Raw genomic sequence first — 18,363 nt, 5'->3', positions numbered from 1 at the left:
AAAATCTAGTATACATTGAGTTGTCTTTATGTTAGTGGATCTTTCAGCGTCATTTAATATGCTAAATATTTTCTCCTTCATTTATAATTTCCTTCTGTAATGTGTACAGGACATCACACTCTCAGGAGTTTTGTCTACCAATGTACATTAACGTGTACATTTGAATATTCATTTATTTCCTACTTGATGTTTATAAGAATTATCAATTCATAATATAATACACTTAAATATTACACCTTTTACTTAAAGTAGAATGTTAATCAGAGTCGGGGCCATAGACCTTATTACTAACTACAGCAGAGATAAATGATTTTATTAGATCTGTAAATAGTCTCTTTATTAAAGTGTTTCTCTATTAAAGGATGTTTTCTAAGCAGCCTGGATATTACTTCACCTGTTCAGTTCACTCTCTCTGTTGACACAGACATATACCCTAAATACCATTTTCCTCTTCTCTGCCTCTTACCCTGCACACACACACAGAGAGAAACAAAGAGTGAGAGACGAAGTACCTCTTAGTTGTAAACCTGAGTTTTCATCCTAACTTAAAATTGTGTGCACTACATAATGCCCAGTGAATCACATAATGCCCAGTGAATCACGTGATGTTTGCAAGCTTCAACTAAGTAATCTGGTAAGTCTGTGTTCGCCTGAGTCATCTTGATACCTCTAAAATGTGATGGCTAGGTTAGGAAATTTCTGAAAGTATGTATTTTCCATTTTATGCGATATATAGAATCATAACTTGAGCAGTAGCAGCTCTCCCATTAGTGGAAGCATTCAGAATTATTTTAGTTATAATTTAAGCTTTCTTATCATTAATTTGTATATTTAGCAAATATTAACTGACTGCTATCCCTGGTGTGGGACCATCCTATGGGATGCTTGTGTAGGAAGGTCTGTGATGAAAAAGGCAACATCCTTGCCCTAATAGAGCTTGCATTCTACTTAAATTTATCTTAATTCAAAGCCTTCGTGTGCTCCAACATAACGTTTCACATTCTATTGGTGTTGATTCTTCTTTTTCTTTGTAAACTCAGATGAGTCAATTCCATCTTTTAAATCAACTTCCTTATCCATAAATCAGGATATGTTTCATTCTCTATAACATACAAGAATAAAATTAAATGTGGTTTGTGAGATTATTTTCTTCTGTGCTTGCTATATTTGGAAGTCCTATGTAACCTAGTATGGTATTCATATATTGTTGAACATAAGATGAGGTAATTAGATGCGTATTTGCAATCCCTTTATTTAGAAATCCTATAAATCTTCAAAGATAATATTTGCAGTATTTTACTCATTGTTTAAGTAAGATTCTCAATATTTTAAGCCATTTAAGGCCTTTGGAAATACAGAAGATAAACTTTTTAATAATTTTTATTATCAGAATATGTGACAGTTTTATGGGATGATCTATTCCTTCTTAGAATTTCTTTATTGCTGTATACATTGTTCCTGTTAATAGGACAAATCCACCAAAGGTAAAAAATTTAATTGTAAAACTTACTTTTACTCAGCAGTTGACTTCCAGATACACCAGTGAATTCTTACCTTTTTTATTAAATATCTTTTTAGTGCTAATAAGTTTTCCATTTGCCCAAAGTGAAATAGAAATGTATCTGCACATGATGCATTTGGCTTCTTGTTTTATTCTCCAAAACTAGTTATCATTTAAATGCAGAGCCTTCACTTTTCTGCCGCAAAAACGGATTTATGTTATTAACTACATGCCTAGCAGCAGAATTCAGGGCACTAATTTTCTAAGTTTATGTCAGTATATTGATACAAAGTAAATATTTAAATAGTTCTGAGGAAAATATAATATTAGAATAAGAAGACCTCCTTAACAAACTTTACTTTGATACAGAATACTAGATACATATGGTTTTAAAATTAAGCAACTGCAGAATTACGTAATGAGATGCCCCTGTACATTAAGCAACTTTAGTTTATTTGGCTTATGCAAGATAAGATGAAAATGTTTGGAACACATCAGATATGTGCCATTTTACAGCTTCTCATTCTCAGCCATTCCTCATTCTTAATCTTAGAATGAAGTTGAAGATTTTATTTCCCTTTTTGGCTCTCTTTCTCATTTAAATTTAGTTATTTGGAGGAATAATTAGTTATTGTCATATACTACGAAATATTAGAAAACATGTTATGTAAAAAAACCTGGCTAGAAATTATAAATTTATTATGATTTATTTTGTTGTTATATATTTGTTTTAATCTATCTTTAAATTATCTTTTACCTTTGAAGAATATGTTATATCATTGCCATATTAATTAATCATCTACCAACATAACGCTAGCTAATTTAAAAAAGCATTTGGTGTCACTAAACAGACTAATAAAGAAGAGAGAAGAATCAAATAGATGCAATAGAAGATGACAAGAGGCATATCATCACCGATCCCACAGAAATACCAACTACCATCAGAGAATACTATAAATACCTCTATGGAAATAAGCCAGTAAATCTAGAAGAAATGGATAAATTCCTGGATACTTACACCCTCCCAAGACTAAAGCAGGAAGAAATCGAATCCCTGAACAGACCAATAGCAAGATCTGAAATTGAGGCAGCAATTAATAGCATACCAACCAAAAAAATTCCAGGACCAGACAGGTTCACAGCCAAATTCTACCAGAGGTACAAAGAGGGGCTGGTACCATTCCTTCTGAAACTATTCCAAACAATAGAGTAAGAGCGAATCATCCCTAACTCATTTTGTGAGACCAACGTCATCCTGATACCAAAACCTGGCAGAGACACAACTAAAAAAGAAAATTTCAGGCCAATATCCATGATGAACATCAATGCAAAAATTGTCAATAAAATACTGGCAAATGAATCCAACAGCACATCAAAAAGCCTGTCCATCATGATCAAGTCAGCTTCATCCCTGGGATGCAAGGCTGGTTCAACATATGCAAATCCATAAACATCCATCACATAAACAGAAGCAATGACAAAAACCACATGATTCTCTGCAATAGATGCAGAGAAGGCCTTTGACAAATTTCAATAACCTTTATGCTAAAAACTCAATAAACTAGATATCAACAGACTGTATCTCAGTAAGATCTATTTATGACAAACCCACAGCCAATATCATGCTGAATGGGCAAAAACTGGAAGCATTCCCTTTGAAAACCAGCACAAGACAAGGATGCCCTCTCTCACCACTCCCATTCAACACAGTATTTGAAGTTCTGGCCAGGGCAACCAGACGAATAAAAGAAATAAAGGGTATTCAGTTATGAAAAGAGGAAGTCAAATTGTCTCTATTTGCAGATGACATGATTGTATATTTAGTAGACCCCATCGTCTCAACCCAAAATCTCCTTAAGCTGATAAGCAACTTTAGCAAAGTGTCAGGCTAAAAATCAATGTGCAAAAATCACAAGTATTCCTGTGCACCAATAACAGACAAACAGCCAATTCATAAGTGAACTCACATTCACAATTGCTAAAAAGAAAATGAAACACCTAGCTATACAACTAACAAGGGATGTGAAGGACCTCTTCAAGGAGAACTACAAACCCCTGCTCAAGGCAATAAGAGAGGACACAAGCAGATGGAAAAACATTCCATGCTCATGGTTAGGAAGAATCACTATTGTGAAAATGGCCATACTGCCCAAAGTAATTTATAGATTCAATGTTTTCCCCATCAAGCTACCATTGACTTTCTTCACAGAACTGGAAAAATCCACCTTAAATTTCATATGGAACCAGAAAAGAGCCCATATAGCCAAGACAATCCTAAGCAAAAATAAAATGAAGCTGGAGGCATCACACTACCTGATTTCAAGCTATACTATAAGGCTACAGTAATCAAAACAACATGGTACTGGTACTAAAACAGATATAGACCAACAGAACAGAACAGAGGCCTTAGAAATCATGCCACACACCTACGACCATCTGATTTTTGACAAACCTGACAAAAACAAGCAATGGGGAAAGGATTCGCCATTTAGTAACTGGTGTTGGGAAAACTGGCTAGCCATGTGCAGAAAGCTGAAACTGGATCCCTTCCTTACACCTTATACAAAACTAACTCCAGATGGATTAAAGACTTAAACATAAGACCTAACACCATAAAAACCCTAGAAGAAAACCTAGGCAATACCATTCAGGACATAGGCATGGGCAAGGACTTCATGACTGAAACACCAAAAGCAATGGCAAAAAAAAAAAAAAAAAAGCCAAAATAGACAAATGGGATCTAATTAAACCAAAGAGCTTCTGCACAGCAAAGAAACTATCATCAGAGTGAACAGGGAACCTGAAAAGTGAGAGAAAAATTTTTGCAATCTACTTATCTGACAAAGGGCTAATATCCAGAATCTACAAATAACTTAAACAAATTTACGAGGAAAAAACAACCTCATCAAAAAGTGGGAAAAGGATATGAACAGACACTTCTCAAAAGAAGACGTTTTTATGCAGCCAACAAATATATGAAAAACAGCTCCTTATCACTGGTCATTAGAGAAATTTAAATCAAAACCACATTGAGATACTATCTCACACCAGTTAGAATGACGATCATTAAAAAAATCAGGAGACAACAGATGCTCGAGGGGATGTGGAGAGATAGGAACACTTTTACACTGTTAGTGGGAGTGTAAATTAGTTCAACCATAGTGGAAGACAGTTTGATGATTCCTCAAGGATCTAGAACTAGAAATACCATTTACTCAGCAATACCATTACTGGGTGTATACCTAAAGGATTATAAAACATTCTGTTATAAAGACACATGTGCACATTTGCTTATTGAGGCACTGTTCACAATAGCAACGACTTGGAACCAACCCAAATGACCACCAATGGTAGACTGGGTAAAGAAAATGTGGCACATATACACCATGGAATACTATGCAGCCCTAAAAATTGATGAGTTCATGCCCTTTGCAGGGACATGGATGAATCTGGAAATCATTATTCTCAGCAAACTGACACAAGAACAGAAAACCAAACACCTCATGTTCTCACTCATAGGTGGGAGTTGAACAATGAGAACACATGGACACAGGGAGGGGAACATCACACACTGGGGCCTGTTGGGGGGTGGGGGGATAGGGGAGGAATAGAAGTGGGTAGGGGGATAGGGGAGGGATAGCATTAGGAGAAATACCTAATGTATATGACAGGGTGATAGGTGCAGCAAACCACCATGGCACATGTATATCTATGTAACAAACCTGCACCTTCTGCACATGTACCCCAGAACTTAAAGCATAATAATTTTAAAAAGACAGCATTTGGTCTTTTGGATTCTGTATCTTTCAAATTATCATTTTTTATATTCTATTTTCCATGACTAGTCCCCCTTTATATATTTATTATAATTAAATTTTGAAGAAAAATAAAAAAAGTTATCTCCACATATTTATCTCCCTTTTAGTCTATAACTGGGATCTGTTAGAAATTGAGATAGAAATAATTTTAGGCCTTAATAGTTTTAATATTAGAGGACATGGTCTTATAGCATGTAATTAAAAAATATATAAAAAAGGGAAGATTGGAAAGAGGTTTCAGAAACACATACACACACACACACACAAAGCACAAGAAACACAGGTAAAAATGAAAGAACTTTTCTCCAGCTGTCCCAATGTTATTAGAATACTTCCTTTTCTGTTTCCTGCTATCAGCATATTTAATATTGGTTTTAACTGGTATTTCATTTCTTTGAATCAGACCAACCTTGCAGCTGTTTGAGGTCCTAAGGTACCTAGGGTATGTGTGACTTTGCCCCTCTCTTTTCTTTCTGGGATACAGAGGTGAACACATTGGTCTGAAGGTGATTGCTCTTTTCTTTTCTATGTGGTTTTAGTATGTTATCAGGACTTATCACTGCCTTTTGAAAATATAATTAGCTTTGCAGTAGTCTATTCTGTGTTATGAAATAAACTATCTGCTCCTATTTTAAAACTTTAAAATTTATTTTTGAAATAAAAACTTATATTTTTCTTGAATTCTAAAGATTTTCAGAGGGAAGAACATATAAATTTGAGAGATTTATATTAGAACTTTGGATGGATGTGTCCATTTGCCAGCATATTATCTGAATATTATTTGCTTAGAAAGGCTGTTTGATGGCCTTATTTTTTTCTCCGAGAAAAGAAAGCAATCTGATTTCTCAGATTTCTCAGTGACTGCCAGTTGCTTTAAGAATTCATTTTTTTTTTATTATTGTAATTTAGGTTATGGGGTACATGTACAGATCATGCAGGATTGTTGCATAGGTACATACATGGCAATGTGGTTTGCTGCCTCCATCCCCCCATCTCCTATCTCTGGCATTTCTCTACATGTTATCCCTCCCCAACCTCCCCACCCCCTGCTGTCCCTCCTCTATCCCACCCCAACAGACCCCAGTGTGTGATGCTCCCCTCCCTGTGTCCATGTGCTGTCATTGTTCAACACCCACCTCTGAGTGAGAACATGTAGTGTTTGATTTTCTGTTCTTGTGTCTGTTTGCTGAGAATTATGGTTTCCAGATACATCCATGTCCATGCAAAGGACATGAACTCATCTTTTTTTATGGCTGCATAGTATTCCATGGTGTATATGTTCCACATTTTCCTTGTCCAGTCTATCATTGATGGGCATTTGGGTTGGTTCCAGGTCTTTGCTATTGTAAACAGTTCTGCAGTGAACATACGTGTGTATGTGTCTTTATAATAGATCGATTTATAATCCTTTGGGTATATACACAGGAATGGAATTGCTGGGTCAAATATAATTTCTATTTCTAGGTCCTTGATGATTTGCCACACTGTCTTCCACAATGGTAGAACTAATTTACACTCCCACCAACAGTGTAAAAGTGTTCCTATTTCTCCACATCCTCTCCAGCATCTGTTGTCTCCAGATTTTTTAACGATTGCTGTTCTGACTGGCATGAGATGGTATTTCAGTGTGATTTTGGTTTGCATTTCTCTAATGACCAGTGATGATGAGCATTTTTTTCATATGTTTGTTGGCCTCATATATGTCTTCTTTTGAAAAGTGTCCCCTCATATCCTTTGCCCACTTTTGAATGGGTTTGTTTTTTTCTCGTAAATCTCTTTTAGTTCTTTTTAGATTCTGGGTATTAACACTTTGTCAGATGGGTAGATTGCAAAAGTTTTTTCCCATTCTGTTGATTGCTGGTTCACTCTAATAATTGTTTCTTTTGCTGTACAGAAGCTCTGGAGTTTAATTAGATCCCATTTGTCTATTTTGGCTTTTGTTACCAGTGCTTTTGGTGTTTTAGTCATGAAGTCTTTGCCTATGCCTGTGTCCTGAATGGTTTTGCCTAGGTTTTCTTCTTGGGTTTTTATGCTGTTACTTCTTATATTTAAATCTTTAATCCATCTGGAGTTGATTTTTGTATTTATTCATTCTAAGATGTAGATGTTGAATGTAGTATGATAAAGTCAATGTGGTCATAGGAGAAAATGAGAACAGGGCTTAGAAAGAAGATTATTATACTCATAAGTTCCAGAAGGTCAGTACATTCCATTCAGTTCCACAGGGGAAGCACTAGGTTTTGGTCAGGTGGTAGAAGACAGTTGTGAGGGGAAATCTAGGCTCCAGCCTTTACTAGGGTTTCTGAGAGAAAGACAAGGTGGGGCGAAATAAACACTTGGTGTTTGCTTAGTATAAATAATTCCTGTGGAACTTGGGCTACAGGGGTGATCGCTAAGTGCCTGGTACCTGCCTTAAGATCATCTAGGGCAGGGGAAATACTGACTTGATGTGTGAGAGTAACACATCATAAGGGAGAGTTTGGGACTGTAAACTTGGGAGGGGACAGGTTTGCATATGAAGCATGTGCTCCAGGCCCAGCCCTTTGCTATCTCTAATAATTGGCTAGCAGTGAGAGGCTCAGTCTCTCTACCCTTACCATCTCCTCCCAGCAAGCTTTCTAAGAGGCCTAAACATCATAGAATATGTAAAATGAAGTTAGGAGACCTAGTTCTAGTCTAGTCCATGAAACACTAGTAATTAATTTTATTCATGGGTATTGGATTCCTTATGGTTATCATGAAAATGAAAATATCTATCTTGCTTTATTGGACTGATGAAGACCAAATGAGTTAACATTTGTGAAAAAGCTTTGATGATTATAAATTTAGTGTATAAACAGTGACCATAAGGATTATTACATCCAAGGTAACCTTGTAGTATATGAAAGAAAGAACTCCTCAGAGTACAAATGATTCTTGTTTAACCAAAACAACTCATTGAGCAGGACACTCAGTTATAAAATTTTTCCATCCATCTCTTTGTAATCCATCTGTCCACTCCTTGATCCAAAAACGAGCTCACAAAATGACCATAGACAGAAGCTCTTTGTTTTACTCATACAGATCATGAAAACAGAAGTAATTTGCAAGATTTTCTCCCATGCAGATGTGCATATTACTTGATTTGCTTTATTTAGCTCTTTTCTACATTATAAATTTATATTTTTTGTAAGTCCTACTTAAATTTTTTCTTAAAAAGCATACATGTGATTGAGGAGTTGTAATGATTTGGGTTCATTACCTATTATGTAAAAGCTAGCAGCTGACAGAACTGACTAATAGCAAAATTAATGGCAGATTTAATAACATACTTTATCTTGTAATTTATACATTTACCAGGTTTATGTACATCTAAGAATTTCACATTTGGATAATAAATTATGTTTGTTTTAAATAGAGGTAGGAACTAAAAGTGGGACAGAGCTAAAGTTGCCTAAAAGTATATGCATATGGTTTAGTTTTATAAATTAATTCTATTCACTTTCCTCCCTCTTGCTTATTGAATTTTCTAATTATTTACAGTTCAAGTCCAGTGCGTGCTTCTTGACTGAGCCTTTGAACCACTTCAGTTCATGAGTGTTGTTCTTTGAACATTTACTATATAAACTATTAGATTGTTACACTCAAACCTGGACCAGCAATTAGGTTTTCTTAATTTATTACCTTAAAGGTATTATAAACAATATAAACAAGTCCGATGAAAGCAAACTTTTTATCATCTTTCTTCACTTTCCTCATAGGACTTACATATACTGTAAATTCCCTTATTGATAATTGCTAATTAGCACATGATGTGTAGAGTTGACAAAGTACTTTATGGAGAAAAAAAAGGCTTTTAAAGTAAATGTTTACACTAACCACGTAATAATGAAATAAAACATAGGTTTTTAACTCTCTTTGCTATTAAAGAATAACTGTAGTAATCTTACAGTCCAAATTCGATTTTAAAAAGAATTATTATCATCTTTAGACCCCAGGAAGGGAAGCCTCTGCTCCGTGCTAGGGCTTCAGATGGTCTTTTCTGGCTACATGCTTCTTCATGAAGATATAGCCTTGAGGGATAAGAAGATATGCCACTTACATCTTATGGTTTCTTTCTATACCATAGCACAGGTCAAGACCTGTGCCTTTCTTGCTCAAATGGCCTCAAGTCTACTTTTAGGAGCTTCACAGATTGTTTCTGGGATTCGTCCTCCAATGGATGTATTGTGACACTGGTGTGCTCAGCCTAAGTTGACTGAAAGACTAAAGTGGGCAGCTTTTTGAAACAGGGAAAAAATACAGCTTGTGTATGAGATGCTCATATATGTTCATATATGTGAAGCTTCTCACGGTCACATATGCAGCATCTCATATACAAGCGGTGAGCTACAGTCAGGTAAGGGCAGAGTCAGGTAAGGGCAGAGAAGTGGGATTAACTAAGGTGAAGAGCTGGCTCTGTATGGCCACCACATGCTGCCATGGGGTTCTTAGGAGTCCAGGTACTTTAAATATGAACCTAAACTGTCAGATTTTTATGGAAGTATCTTTACAAAGTAGGTAATACTATGTATTTTAAGTTTGATCTTATTTAAAGCATGGAACTGCAGGCCATTATCTTAAATGAAACAACTAAGACACACAAAGACAAATACTGCACATTCTCATTTGTAAGCGGGAGCTAAATAATGTGTACATGTAGATGTAAACTGTGGAATGATAGAAAATGGAGGCTTGGAACGGTGGAAGGGGGTGGATGATAATAAATTATTTAATGATGCAATCTACATTATTCCAGTGGTGGATATACTAAAGCCCTGATTTCACCACTATGCAATGTATCAGTGTAACAAAATTATAGTTGTATTATATACATTTATACAAGTAAAAAATTTATCATTTAAAAATATTTAGACATATGATATGTGAGCTGCCACACATTCTTGCCTTGGGACCCCCACTTTTTAGAGACCCTATTTATTTTAATACTTGGAATTATAACTAAAAGGTTATAATGACCCCTCGAAAAGCCTGGAGATTGACCTCTGTGTTACTGAAAATCCATGTATAACATTTGACTGTCCATAAAAGTTAACTATTAATAGGCTACTGTTGATCAGAAGGCTTTTGGATAACATAAACAGTTGATTAACATGTAGTTTGTATGTTATATATTACACATACTGTATTCTTACAATAAAGTAAGCTAGAGAAAGAAAATGTTATTAAGAAAATCATAGCTGGGCATGCTAGCTCATGCCTGTAATCCCATAAATTTGAGAGGCCAAGGCAGGTGGATCCCCTGAGTTCAGGAGTTTGAGACCAGCCTGGGCAACATGGGAAAATCCCATCTCTATCAAAATACAAAAAATTAGCCAGGAGTAGTGGTGCATGCCTGTTGTCCCAACTACTTGGGAGGCTGAGTGGGGAGAATTTCCTGAGCCTGGGATGTGGAGGTTGGAGTGATCCGAAATTGTGCCACTTTGCTCCAACCTGAGGAACAGAGTGAGACCCCATCTCAAAAAGAGAAAAGAAAATTGTAAGGAAGAGAAAATATATTTACTATTCTTTAAATGGAAGTGGGTTATCATAAAGTGTTCTTCATCCTTGTAGTCTTTATGTTGAGTAGACTGAAGGGAAGGAAGGGTTGGTCTTGCTGTCTCAGAGGTGGCAGAGGCTGAAGAAAATTCACTTGTAAATGGACTTACATAGCTTAAACTTGTGTTCAAGGTTCATTTTTATATATAAATGCAATATTTCCAAAAGGAAAAGTATGCCTGAAATGTGATGTGATTTCTGTATCTACTAATGTTATATTTTATGGCAAATTTCATAGGCTTTTAGATCTATATCAATCTTGAATTTATATTCTTGTTTTTGGGAATCAGTTCCAAATTTGTGTATCTATATATATTACTTTCTATATTCTTGAATGAAATGAAATTTACCAATTATATCTGTTTGATTGTTTTGGTACCTAAGTCTAATTGTAATTTCTTTTATTTGAAGTAAAAGAAGAAATATTATTTTTCATCAGACATTACAAACGGTAAAAAAAAATGCATCATTTTGTTACGTGTCCTTATGTACTGGATTGGAGTGGAATCAGGTTTTCGATTATCTGTGTATGTTTTGGTACTTCTATATTTCTTGGTTTATATCTATTCTGATTTAGTGAATACATATATTCTTTTCACTTCAGACCCTTCTCTCCTTTTGAACATCTCCCCAATTGAATGTATTTGTAGATAAGGAAGTGTTATAATTTCATAAATCATTTTTTCAAATACTTTTTCATATTTGAGTTAGTTAATCTCATATTTTCAGAGAGTTGATTTTTTGATGAACATGGTTAATGCTTTTTACTAATATGAAGCGATGTAGTCTGAAGATATTAAATGTAAGAATTAAAGCAGAATTTACTGGGAATGTAGTTCTTTACTCCTGTATGGGAGAGTGAAAGATGTAGTAGAGACATTAATAATAATGTATATGCATTCCCTGAGAAACAAAATCAGTTCTAATTATAAATTTGTTCAAAATAAAAATAATCATTGGATGAGTATTTTAGATGCTCTCCTATGAGTAAATACCTAGATTTTTAAACATTGATTTTGACAGTTTAAAATTAAACATAGTTTTTACTATTATCTTGGTTCACAGTTATATTCAGAATGATCATATTGTGGTTCCAATGAGCTGTGATAGTGCTGGTTTTCCTTTAAGTGTCCTCAGAGAAACGTAAACCCATTATACACTAGGATGAAAGACATTTAGATGAGTAATTTCATGTATGTTCTCATGAGATTATTGAATCACCCCGATAAACAATGTGTGTATATTGTAAAATTAAATATAGGATTCAAAGGAACTCATTGTTTTCTCTGGAAAATACCCTCTGGATTTCAAGCAAGAAACTTGCAAAAAACAGTTTTGGATGAAGATTGTGTTTAAGTTTAAATGATGGATAACATAACTATTCTAGAAATTTACAGTAGATGATTAAAAGTACTTTGTGTCATAATAGTCCTATATACTGAGGAAAGTAGGCATCCTGTTAGAGGCTATACTAATTGAAATTCAACTGGCCTTGATTTAGTAACTCTCTATAGCCAGTTAAAATGAGAAACTGCAAACAGAACGTGTTAAATAATCTTATAAATAACTGAAGTATGCTATCAACCAATAAAACCCTTATTCACTATAGCAAACCATTTGTCATTTTCAGGATACTCTAATAGAAATGATAAACTATGATGACTAGCATGTTTTCCTAAAAATGCTATAAGGTTACCTGAATGTTTTGCATGTACTGAAAATTATCAATTATAACTATTCAAATAAAGTGGAGTTATAATCTAAATTTGCAGTATAAAGTATATAATATTAAATGAATGAATACAAACTGATTTCATAGTGTTTAAATATTTTTATTAAATCTCTTAAAGGACAAACAAGGTCTTTCTATTCAGTTAAGTGGCAAACTGCTTGTACGTAAACATACAGAAGTGAAAATAATCCAGTGATCTAATGTCACTACTACCCCAGTAAGGCCTTTTCTAGTCCCCCACCTCTTCTTAATCTCCTCACCTATTTTTCCCCATTGTAATTTCTACCATATCGTTTAGTTTTACTTGTTTCTCCTTTTTAATTGTCTTTCTTCCCTCTAAAGTAAGCTTTATAAAGGCAGAGAGTTTTGTTCAGCTAGTTAACTGCGGTATTTACAGTGTCCAGGGTATGGAATGCCTGATAAATATTTATTGAATAAGTCTAAGGCCTTATTCATGTCTATTTTCTATTGAAATAGTCATGTAAATATTTAATTGAATATTGACAAAGAAAACATACCACAATTTGTGGCAAATTGTATATGAGGAAAGATGGGAAAACCGAAGTGCACTTTTTATGTTTCTAGTTGTTTTGATAAGATAATGGATGCTATTTAATGTGCTTACAGTATGCCAGGAACTATCTAAAGTGCTGTACATATATATATATATATATATATATATATATATATATATATATAATTTATGCCTTACAACAACCCTGTGAAACAAGTACTATTATCAGCTCCTTTACAGTGAAGAAACTAGAGATTAAATAAAGCTGCCATGCAATTAATGTGTAGGAAGGCAAGATAGGACAGCTGATTCTAGAACTCGTACTTTCAACCAAAGGCTCATGGTTAAAATGCTGCTCCATCGTTGCTCTGAATAGCTTCATTTGTATCTTTTTAATTCATTTTTTATTTTGGTAAAACAAAAAAAAATTGCAAGTAATCATTTCTGTTTAATCACTGTGGTTTAAAATCACTTAATTACCTTTTTCCCTTTTTGCAGTGGGATGCCATCACTGAAATGGATGAACATAATAGGCCCATTCACACATACCAGGTATGTAATGTAATGGAACCAAACCAAAACAACTGGCTTCGTACAAACTGGATCTCCCGTGATGCAGCTCAGAAAATTTATGTGGAAATGAAATTCACACTGAGGGATTGTAACAGCATCCCATGGGTCTTGGGGACTTGCAAAGAAACATTTAATCTGTTTTATATGGAATCAGATGAGTCCCATGGAATTAAATTCAAGCCAAACCAGTATACAAAGATCGACACAATTGCTGCTGATGAGAGTTTTACCCAGATGGATTTGGGTGATCGCATCCTGAAACTCAACACTGAAATTCGTGAGGTTGGGCCTATAGAAAGGAAAGGATTTTATCTGGCTTTTCAAGACATTGGGGCGTGCATTGCCCTCGTTTCAGTCCGTGTTTTCTACAAGAAGTGTCCCTTCACTGTTCGTAACTTGGCCATGTTTCCTGATACCATCCCAAGGGTTGATTCCTCCTCTTTGGTTGAAGTACGGGGTTCTTGTGTGAAGAGTGCTGAAGAGCGTGACACTCCTAAACTGTATTGTGGAGCTGATGGAGATTGGCTGGTTCCTCTTGGAAGATGCATCTGCAGTACAGGATTTGAAGAAATTGAGGGTTCTTGCCATGGTAAGAAGCAAACATTTAAATACTTTATTTTGCATTTAAATGATTTAAATTTTTTTAATTTTTTTAAAAATAACAAATACTAATTGTACATATTCATGGGTGCATAGTAATGTTTTGATACATACAATGTATGCTGATCAGATCAAGGTAGTTAATACATCCATCATCTCAAACATTGATCTTTTCAAAATGATGATTTATTAAAAGTAAATGTTGTACATTTATTTTCAAATAATACATTTTTGAGTGGTATTCCTGGCAATTAATTGTGAAAGGAATGGATTCATAGTAACTATGAGAAAATTACTGTTGTTTTTCTCCTGGGAAAGGTGTATAAAAGTGTACCAAAATGCTTTCAGTAAAGTAGTTAAACAATATGAATTGCTCTATTCACTAATTTTTATAAAGGAAAGCAGCATCAACAGCAGCAACGAAAAGCACTGAGATTCAAAATGGTGATTTCCCTGGTGTTCACATTTTTATGGTTTATAGAAATAGGACATTTATAGACAGCAATAATTATTTCTATTATATTGAATAGTAATACTTGAATCATACTTAAATGGAATTATATTTAAATAAATGAGGAATTCGTATATTATTTCAAAAACATATAAGCTGGTTTATATGAGCTTTATGTGCGATGTGTTTGGTGGTTGAATATTGACCTGATCAGAGGTTATTTAATCCTTTGCTATTATTACATAGAATTTTTCACCATATAACACATTAGCTTTTAATTTTAATAGTAGTATTTGTGTAACATCTAATTGTTAGGAAATATTAACATTACACAATGCTAGTTAAGTTTAGAACTATACCTTTCACAGTTATAACAATGAGATACCTATAATTTTCAAGATGAAACATTTACTTTTTATGTATTTCATTTTATGAAGGCTTATTACCTAACAAGTATATACATTCAAAATGTTTATATTCCCCCCCAATAAAGAGCATATATTTGATTATATTTAGATTTAGGACTCATAATCAAAACACAAATAGAAATAAAATTATTTCTTGGTAAATAGTCTTGGGAAATAGTAATGTACTGGAGTTCCTGCTCAATGATAACTTCTTTAGAGGGTATTTTCTATAGCACCAGCTTGAATTTATTGATTTCTTTGTTGATGTTATATTCACATTTATTAAAAAGGATGAGAATAAGAAAAACATACCTGTATGCATATAAGGGTCATGGATAATATATGTGAAGTTTTAAAGGTCTGTTTATAAAACACTTGAGTTCTTTACTCTTGAAAAGTTCACTAGAGCTGCCAGTGATGATTATGTTTTGTAACTGGAGAATATTAATATTTGCATGAGAAGTTTGTAGTATATACTTTACAAAGCATGAATCAGCTTTCCTCTGCTTTTAATCATGAAACCATGTTTCATTCAAATTTATTAATATAGTTTGTCAGTATTATTTATCAAAATTTTTATTCACTTATAACAAGGATTTATAATGGAGAAAAATTAAACCATAAATGATCCTGGAGGGATCTAAAGATATTTTACATTGCAAAGTGTATGTTTTAGTTTGTTCTCATACTGCCATAAGAACTTCCTGAGACTGGGTAATTTATGAAGGAAAGAGGTTTAAATGGCTCACAGTTCCACAGGCTTAACAGAGAGCACTACTGGAATGTCTCAGGAAACTTACAATCATGGCAGAAGGTGAAGGGGAAGCATGCATGTCTTACCCTGGCAGCAGAGGAGAGAGAGAGACAGAACGGGGGAAGTGCCACACACTTTCAAACAAACAGATCTCATGAGAACTCACTATCACAAGAACAGCGAAGAGGAAGTCCACCCTCATGATTCAGTCACTTCCCACCAGGCCCCTCCCCTGTAATTTCAGGATGATATTTGGGTGGGGACACAGAGCCAGACCATATCGGTGCACTAAAGTAAAGTTCATACATATGAATAGCAGTGAAGTGGAGAAGACAATAAGATCTAAGGGAAAAATGTATTACATATAGTAACCATGTGTTTTTTGATACAGGCATACAATATGTGTAATAATCACATCAGTTTACCACATTTTAAATTAGGTGGAAGTTAGCTGTTTCTTACTAAAAATAATAAAGTTTTTAAAATGTTTAAAGAATTATGTAATAATCTAAGGATTTATATGATTTGCTATTATTACATATTTGTTTTTCTTTATGGCATTTACTACAGACTTAAAATAACCAACTATGATGGCTAGTTTTTTTTTTTTACTTAATTTGCTTGCAGTATGAAATTTTATTTTTATTTATACGTCTTAAAAATTTCTTTAGTGATTTGGCAAAGATAGTTTTGGACAAATGATAAACAGCATCAGTTTATCTAGAGCTTCTACTTGTCTGCTTTTATGGCTTGTTATCTTTATTATCTTCTATCTGATTGCAGAAACATGAGAGAGTCAGTACAGAACAATTGTTCATCATCTTGTAGTAGATGGCTGAAATTGGAAGAATTAAGTTTGAGTGAATATCTATGGCTTATAAACCTTGAAATCAGGTGTTTAATTTATAAAGTAGTGGTTATAGTCACTTGATGATAAAATACATGTAAAACTATTAACAAGCAAACAGGCCTGACTCTAATTGAATATAATGAATTGTTATTTACAAACAAAAGGAAAGTCAGAGTGAATGTGGTGACTACATTATTTTTAAAGAGATATATATTGCAGTGCTAGCAGTGTTCATTTTAGAGTATACTTTTTTGTGTGTTCTTGATGTTTCATGTTGCCCCTTTCTTTCCTCTGATGAGAATTTTATCATTGCTTTTATTGCCATCTACTGATAATTTATCTCACAAAAAAAATCTCTGAATTACATATAATCAAAGGTCAAACTAATGCAAACGTATATGAAAAAACTGTAGTACAAGTAGAAATGTGACCACATATATAATGGGAAAAGAAAAAATGAGTATATCACTATTTTTCTTCTAGTCTATTCTAAAAACAATTAATTAACCTACACTTTTTCTTTTTTTTAGAGACATGGTCTTATTCTGTCACCCACCCAGGCTGGAGTGTAATGGTGTGACCATAGCTCATTGCAACCTTAAACTCCTAGGCTCAAGCAATTCTCCTGCCTTAGCCTCCCAAAATGCTGAGATTGCAAGGATGAGCCACTGCTTCCAGCCCCAAACTATTTATATTTTTGAGCATTTACTATTTCTTAATCACTTTCTTAAGTTGTAGAGATAAATATAAATAAGGCATATGTTCCAATTATCTACTGCTATGAGACAAAATAGCCCAAAATAGGCTTAAAATTACAATGATTTATTATTTTTCAGGGCTCAGCTAGGTAGTTCTGCTGTATTACAACATTGTACAATAAACAGAGGTCACTCATGTAGCTGAATTCCACTGGAAGCTTGATTGGAGTTGGAATGTCCAAGATAGCCTCTCATCTTCCAGGGCCTTTCTCTGTGTGGCCTCTCATCATTTAGTATCTATCTCAAGCTTTCCTGGAGTGTAGTTGCTGGCTTAAGAGGGAGTTTATTCACATAACCATCTGCAAAATGAGTCTCTGAGGAGACAGCACAGAGAGTGAATACCTGAAATTATATTTATAGGGGACTGCCACCATGGCAATATATTATTTCACCATCTACTCTCTGGATTCTCCTGATTAATGTCTCTTCATCATGCACAAAAACCCACACCCTCCCAAAGGTTTATCCCATTATGACATCATGTTGAAGTCCAAAATAGCATGTTGAAATCTGTTCCGGATTCAAATGAAGTTTCATTGCTAAGATCCCTGTTGATCTGCAGAACTAAGAACCTAAAAGTAAGTTACTGTTCCCTACACCCACAACACACATGGAACAGGGGCAGGATAATTGGAAAATATTCTCCCATTCCAAAAGGCAGGGAACACAACAGTCACTGATCCACTGTGAGTGTGAAGTGCAGCTGGTGTTTTCAGGGTTCCTGACTACAGGGGCAGGGAATGTTTTCTATTAGAGCACAGTTCTGCTCCCTGTGATTGGTTCTCTGTGTCTTTTGGCTTTCTTACTAGTATCTCGCCCCTACACTCT

General features: G+C 34.4%; 1 protein-coding gene across 3 annotated transcripts in view; it reads left to right on the top strand.

Annotated features, from left to right (window-relative positions):
• Positions 1 to 18,363, top strand: part of EPHA6 (EPH receptor A6) — a 991,737-nt gene that overhangs the window by 159,584 nt on the left and 813,790 nt on the right. For 2 of the 3 annotated variants that reach the window (XM_012474152.2, XM_012474153.2), the window contains one exon: positions 13,641 to 14,304. The exons of the other annotated variant lie outside the window; for it this stretch is intronic. In XM_012474152.2, the coding sequence (XP_012329575.2) occupies positions 13,641 to 14,304 (664 nt within the window). The remainder of the gene's footprint in view (positions 1 to 13,640; positions 14,305 to 18,363) is intronic. 3 annotated transcript variants of the gene reach the window in all.

The sequence above is a fragment of the Aotus nancymaae genome, unplaced genomic scaffold (assembly GCF_030222135.1).
Source record: "Aotus nancymaae isolate 86718 unplaced genomic scaffold, 86718_ANA_hifiasm-v0.15.2.pri h1tg000022l_1, whole genome shotgun sequence".
NCBI lineage: Eukaryota > Metazoa > Chordata > Mammalia > Primates > Aotidae > Aotus > Aotus nancymaae.
This window is presented reverse-complemented; position numbering and strand designations above follow the sequence as displayed.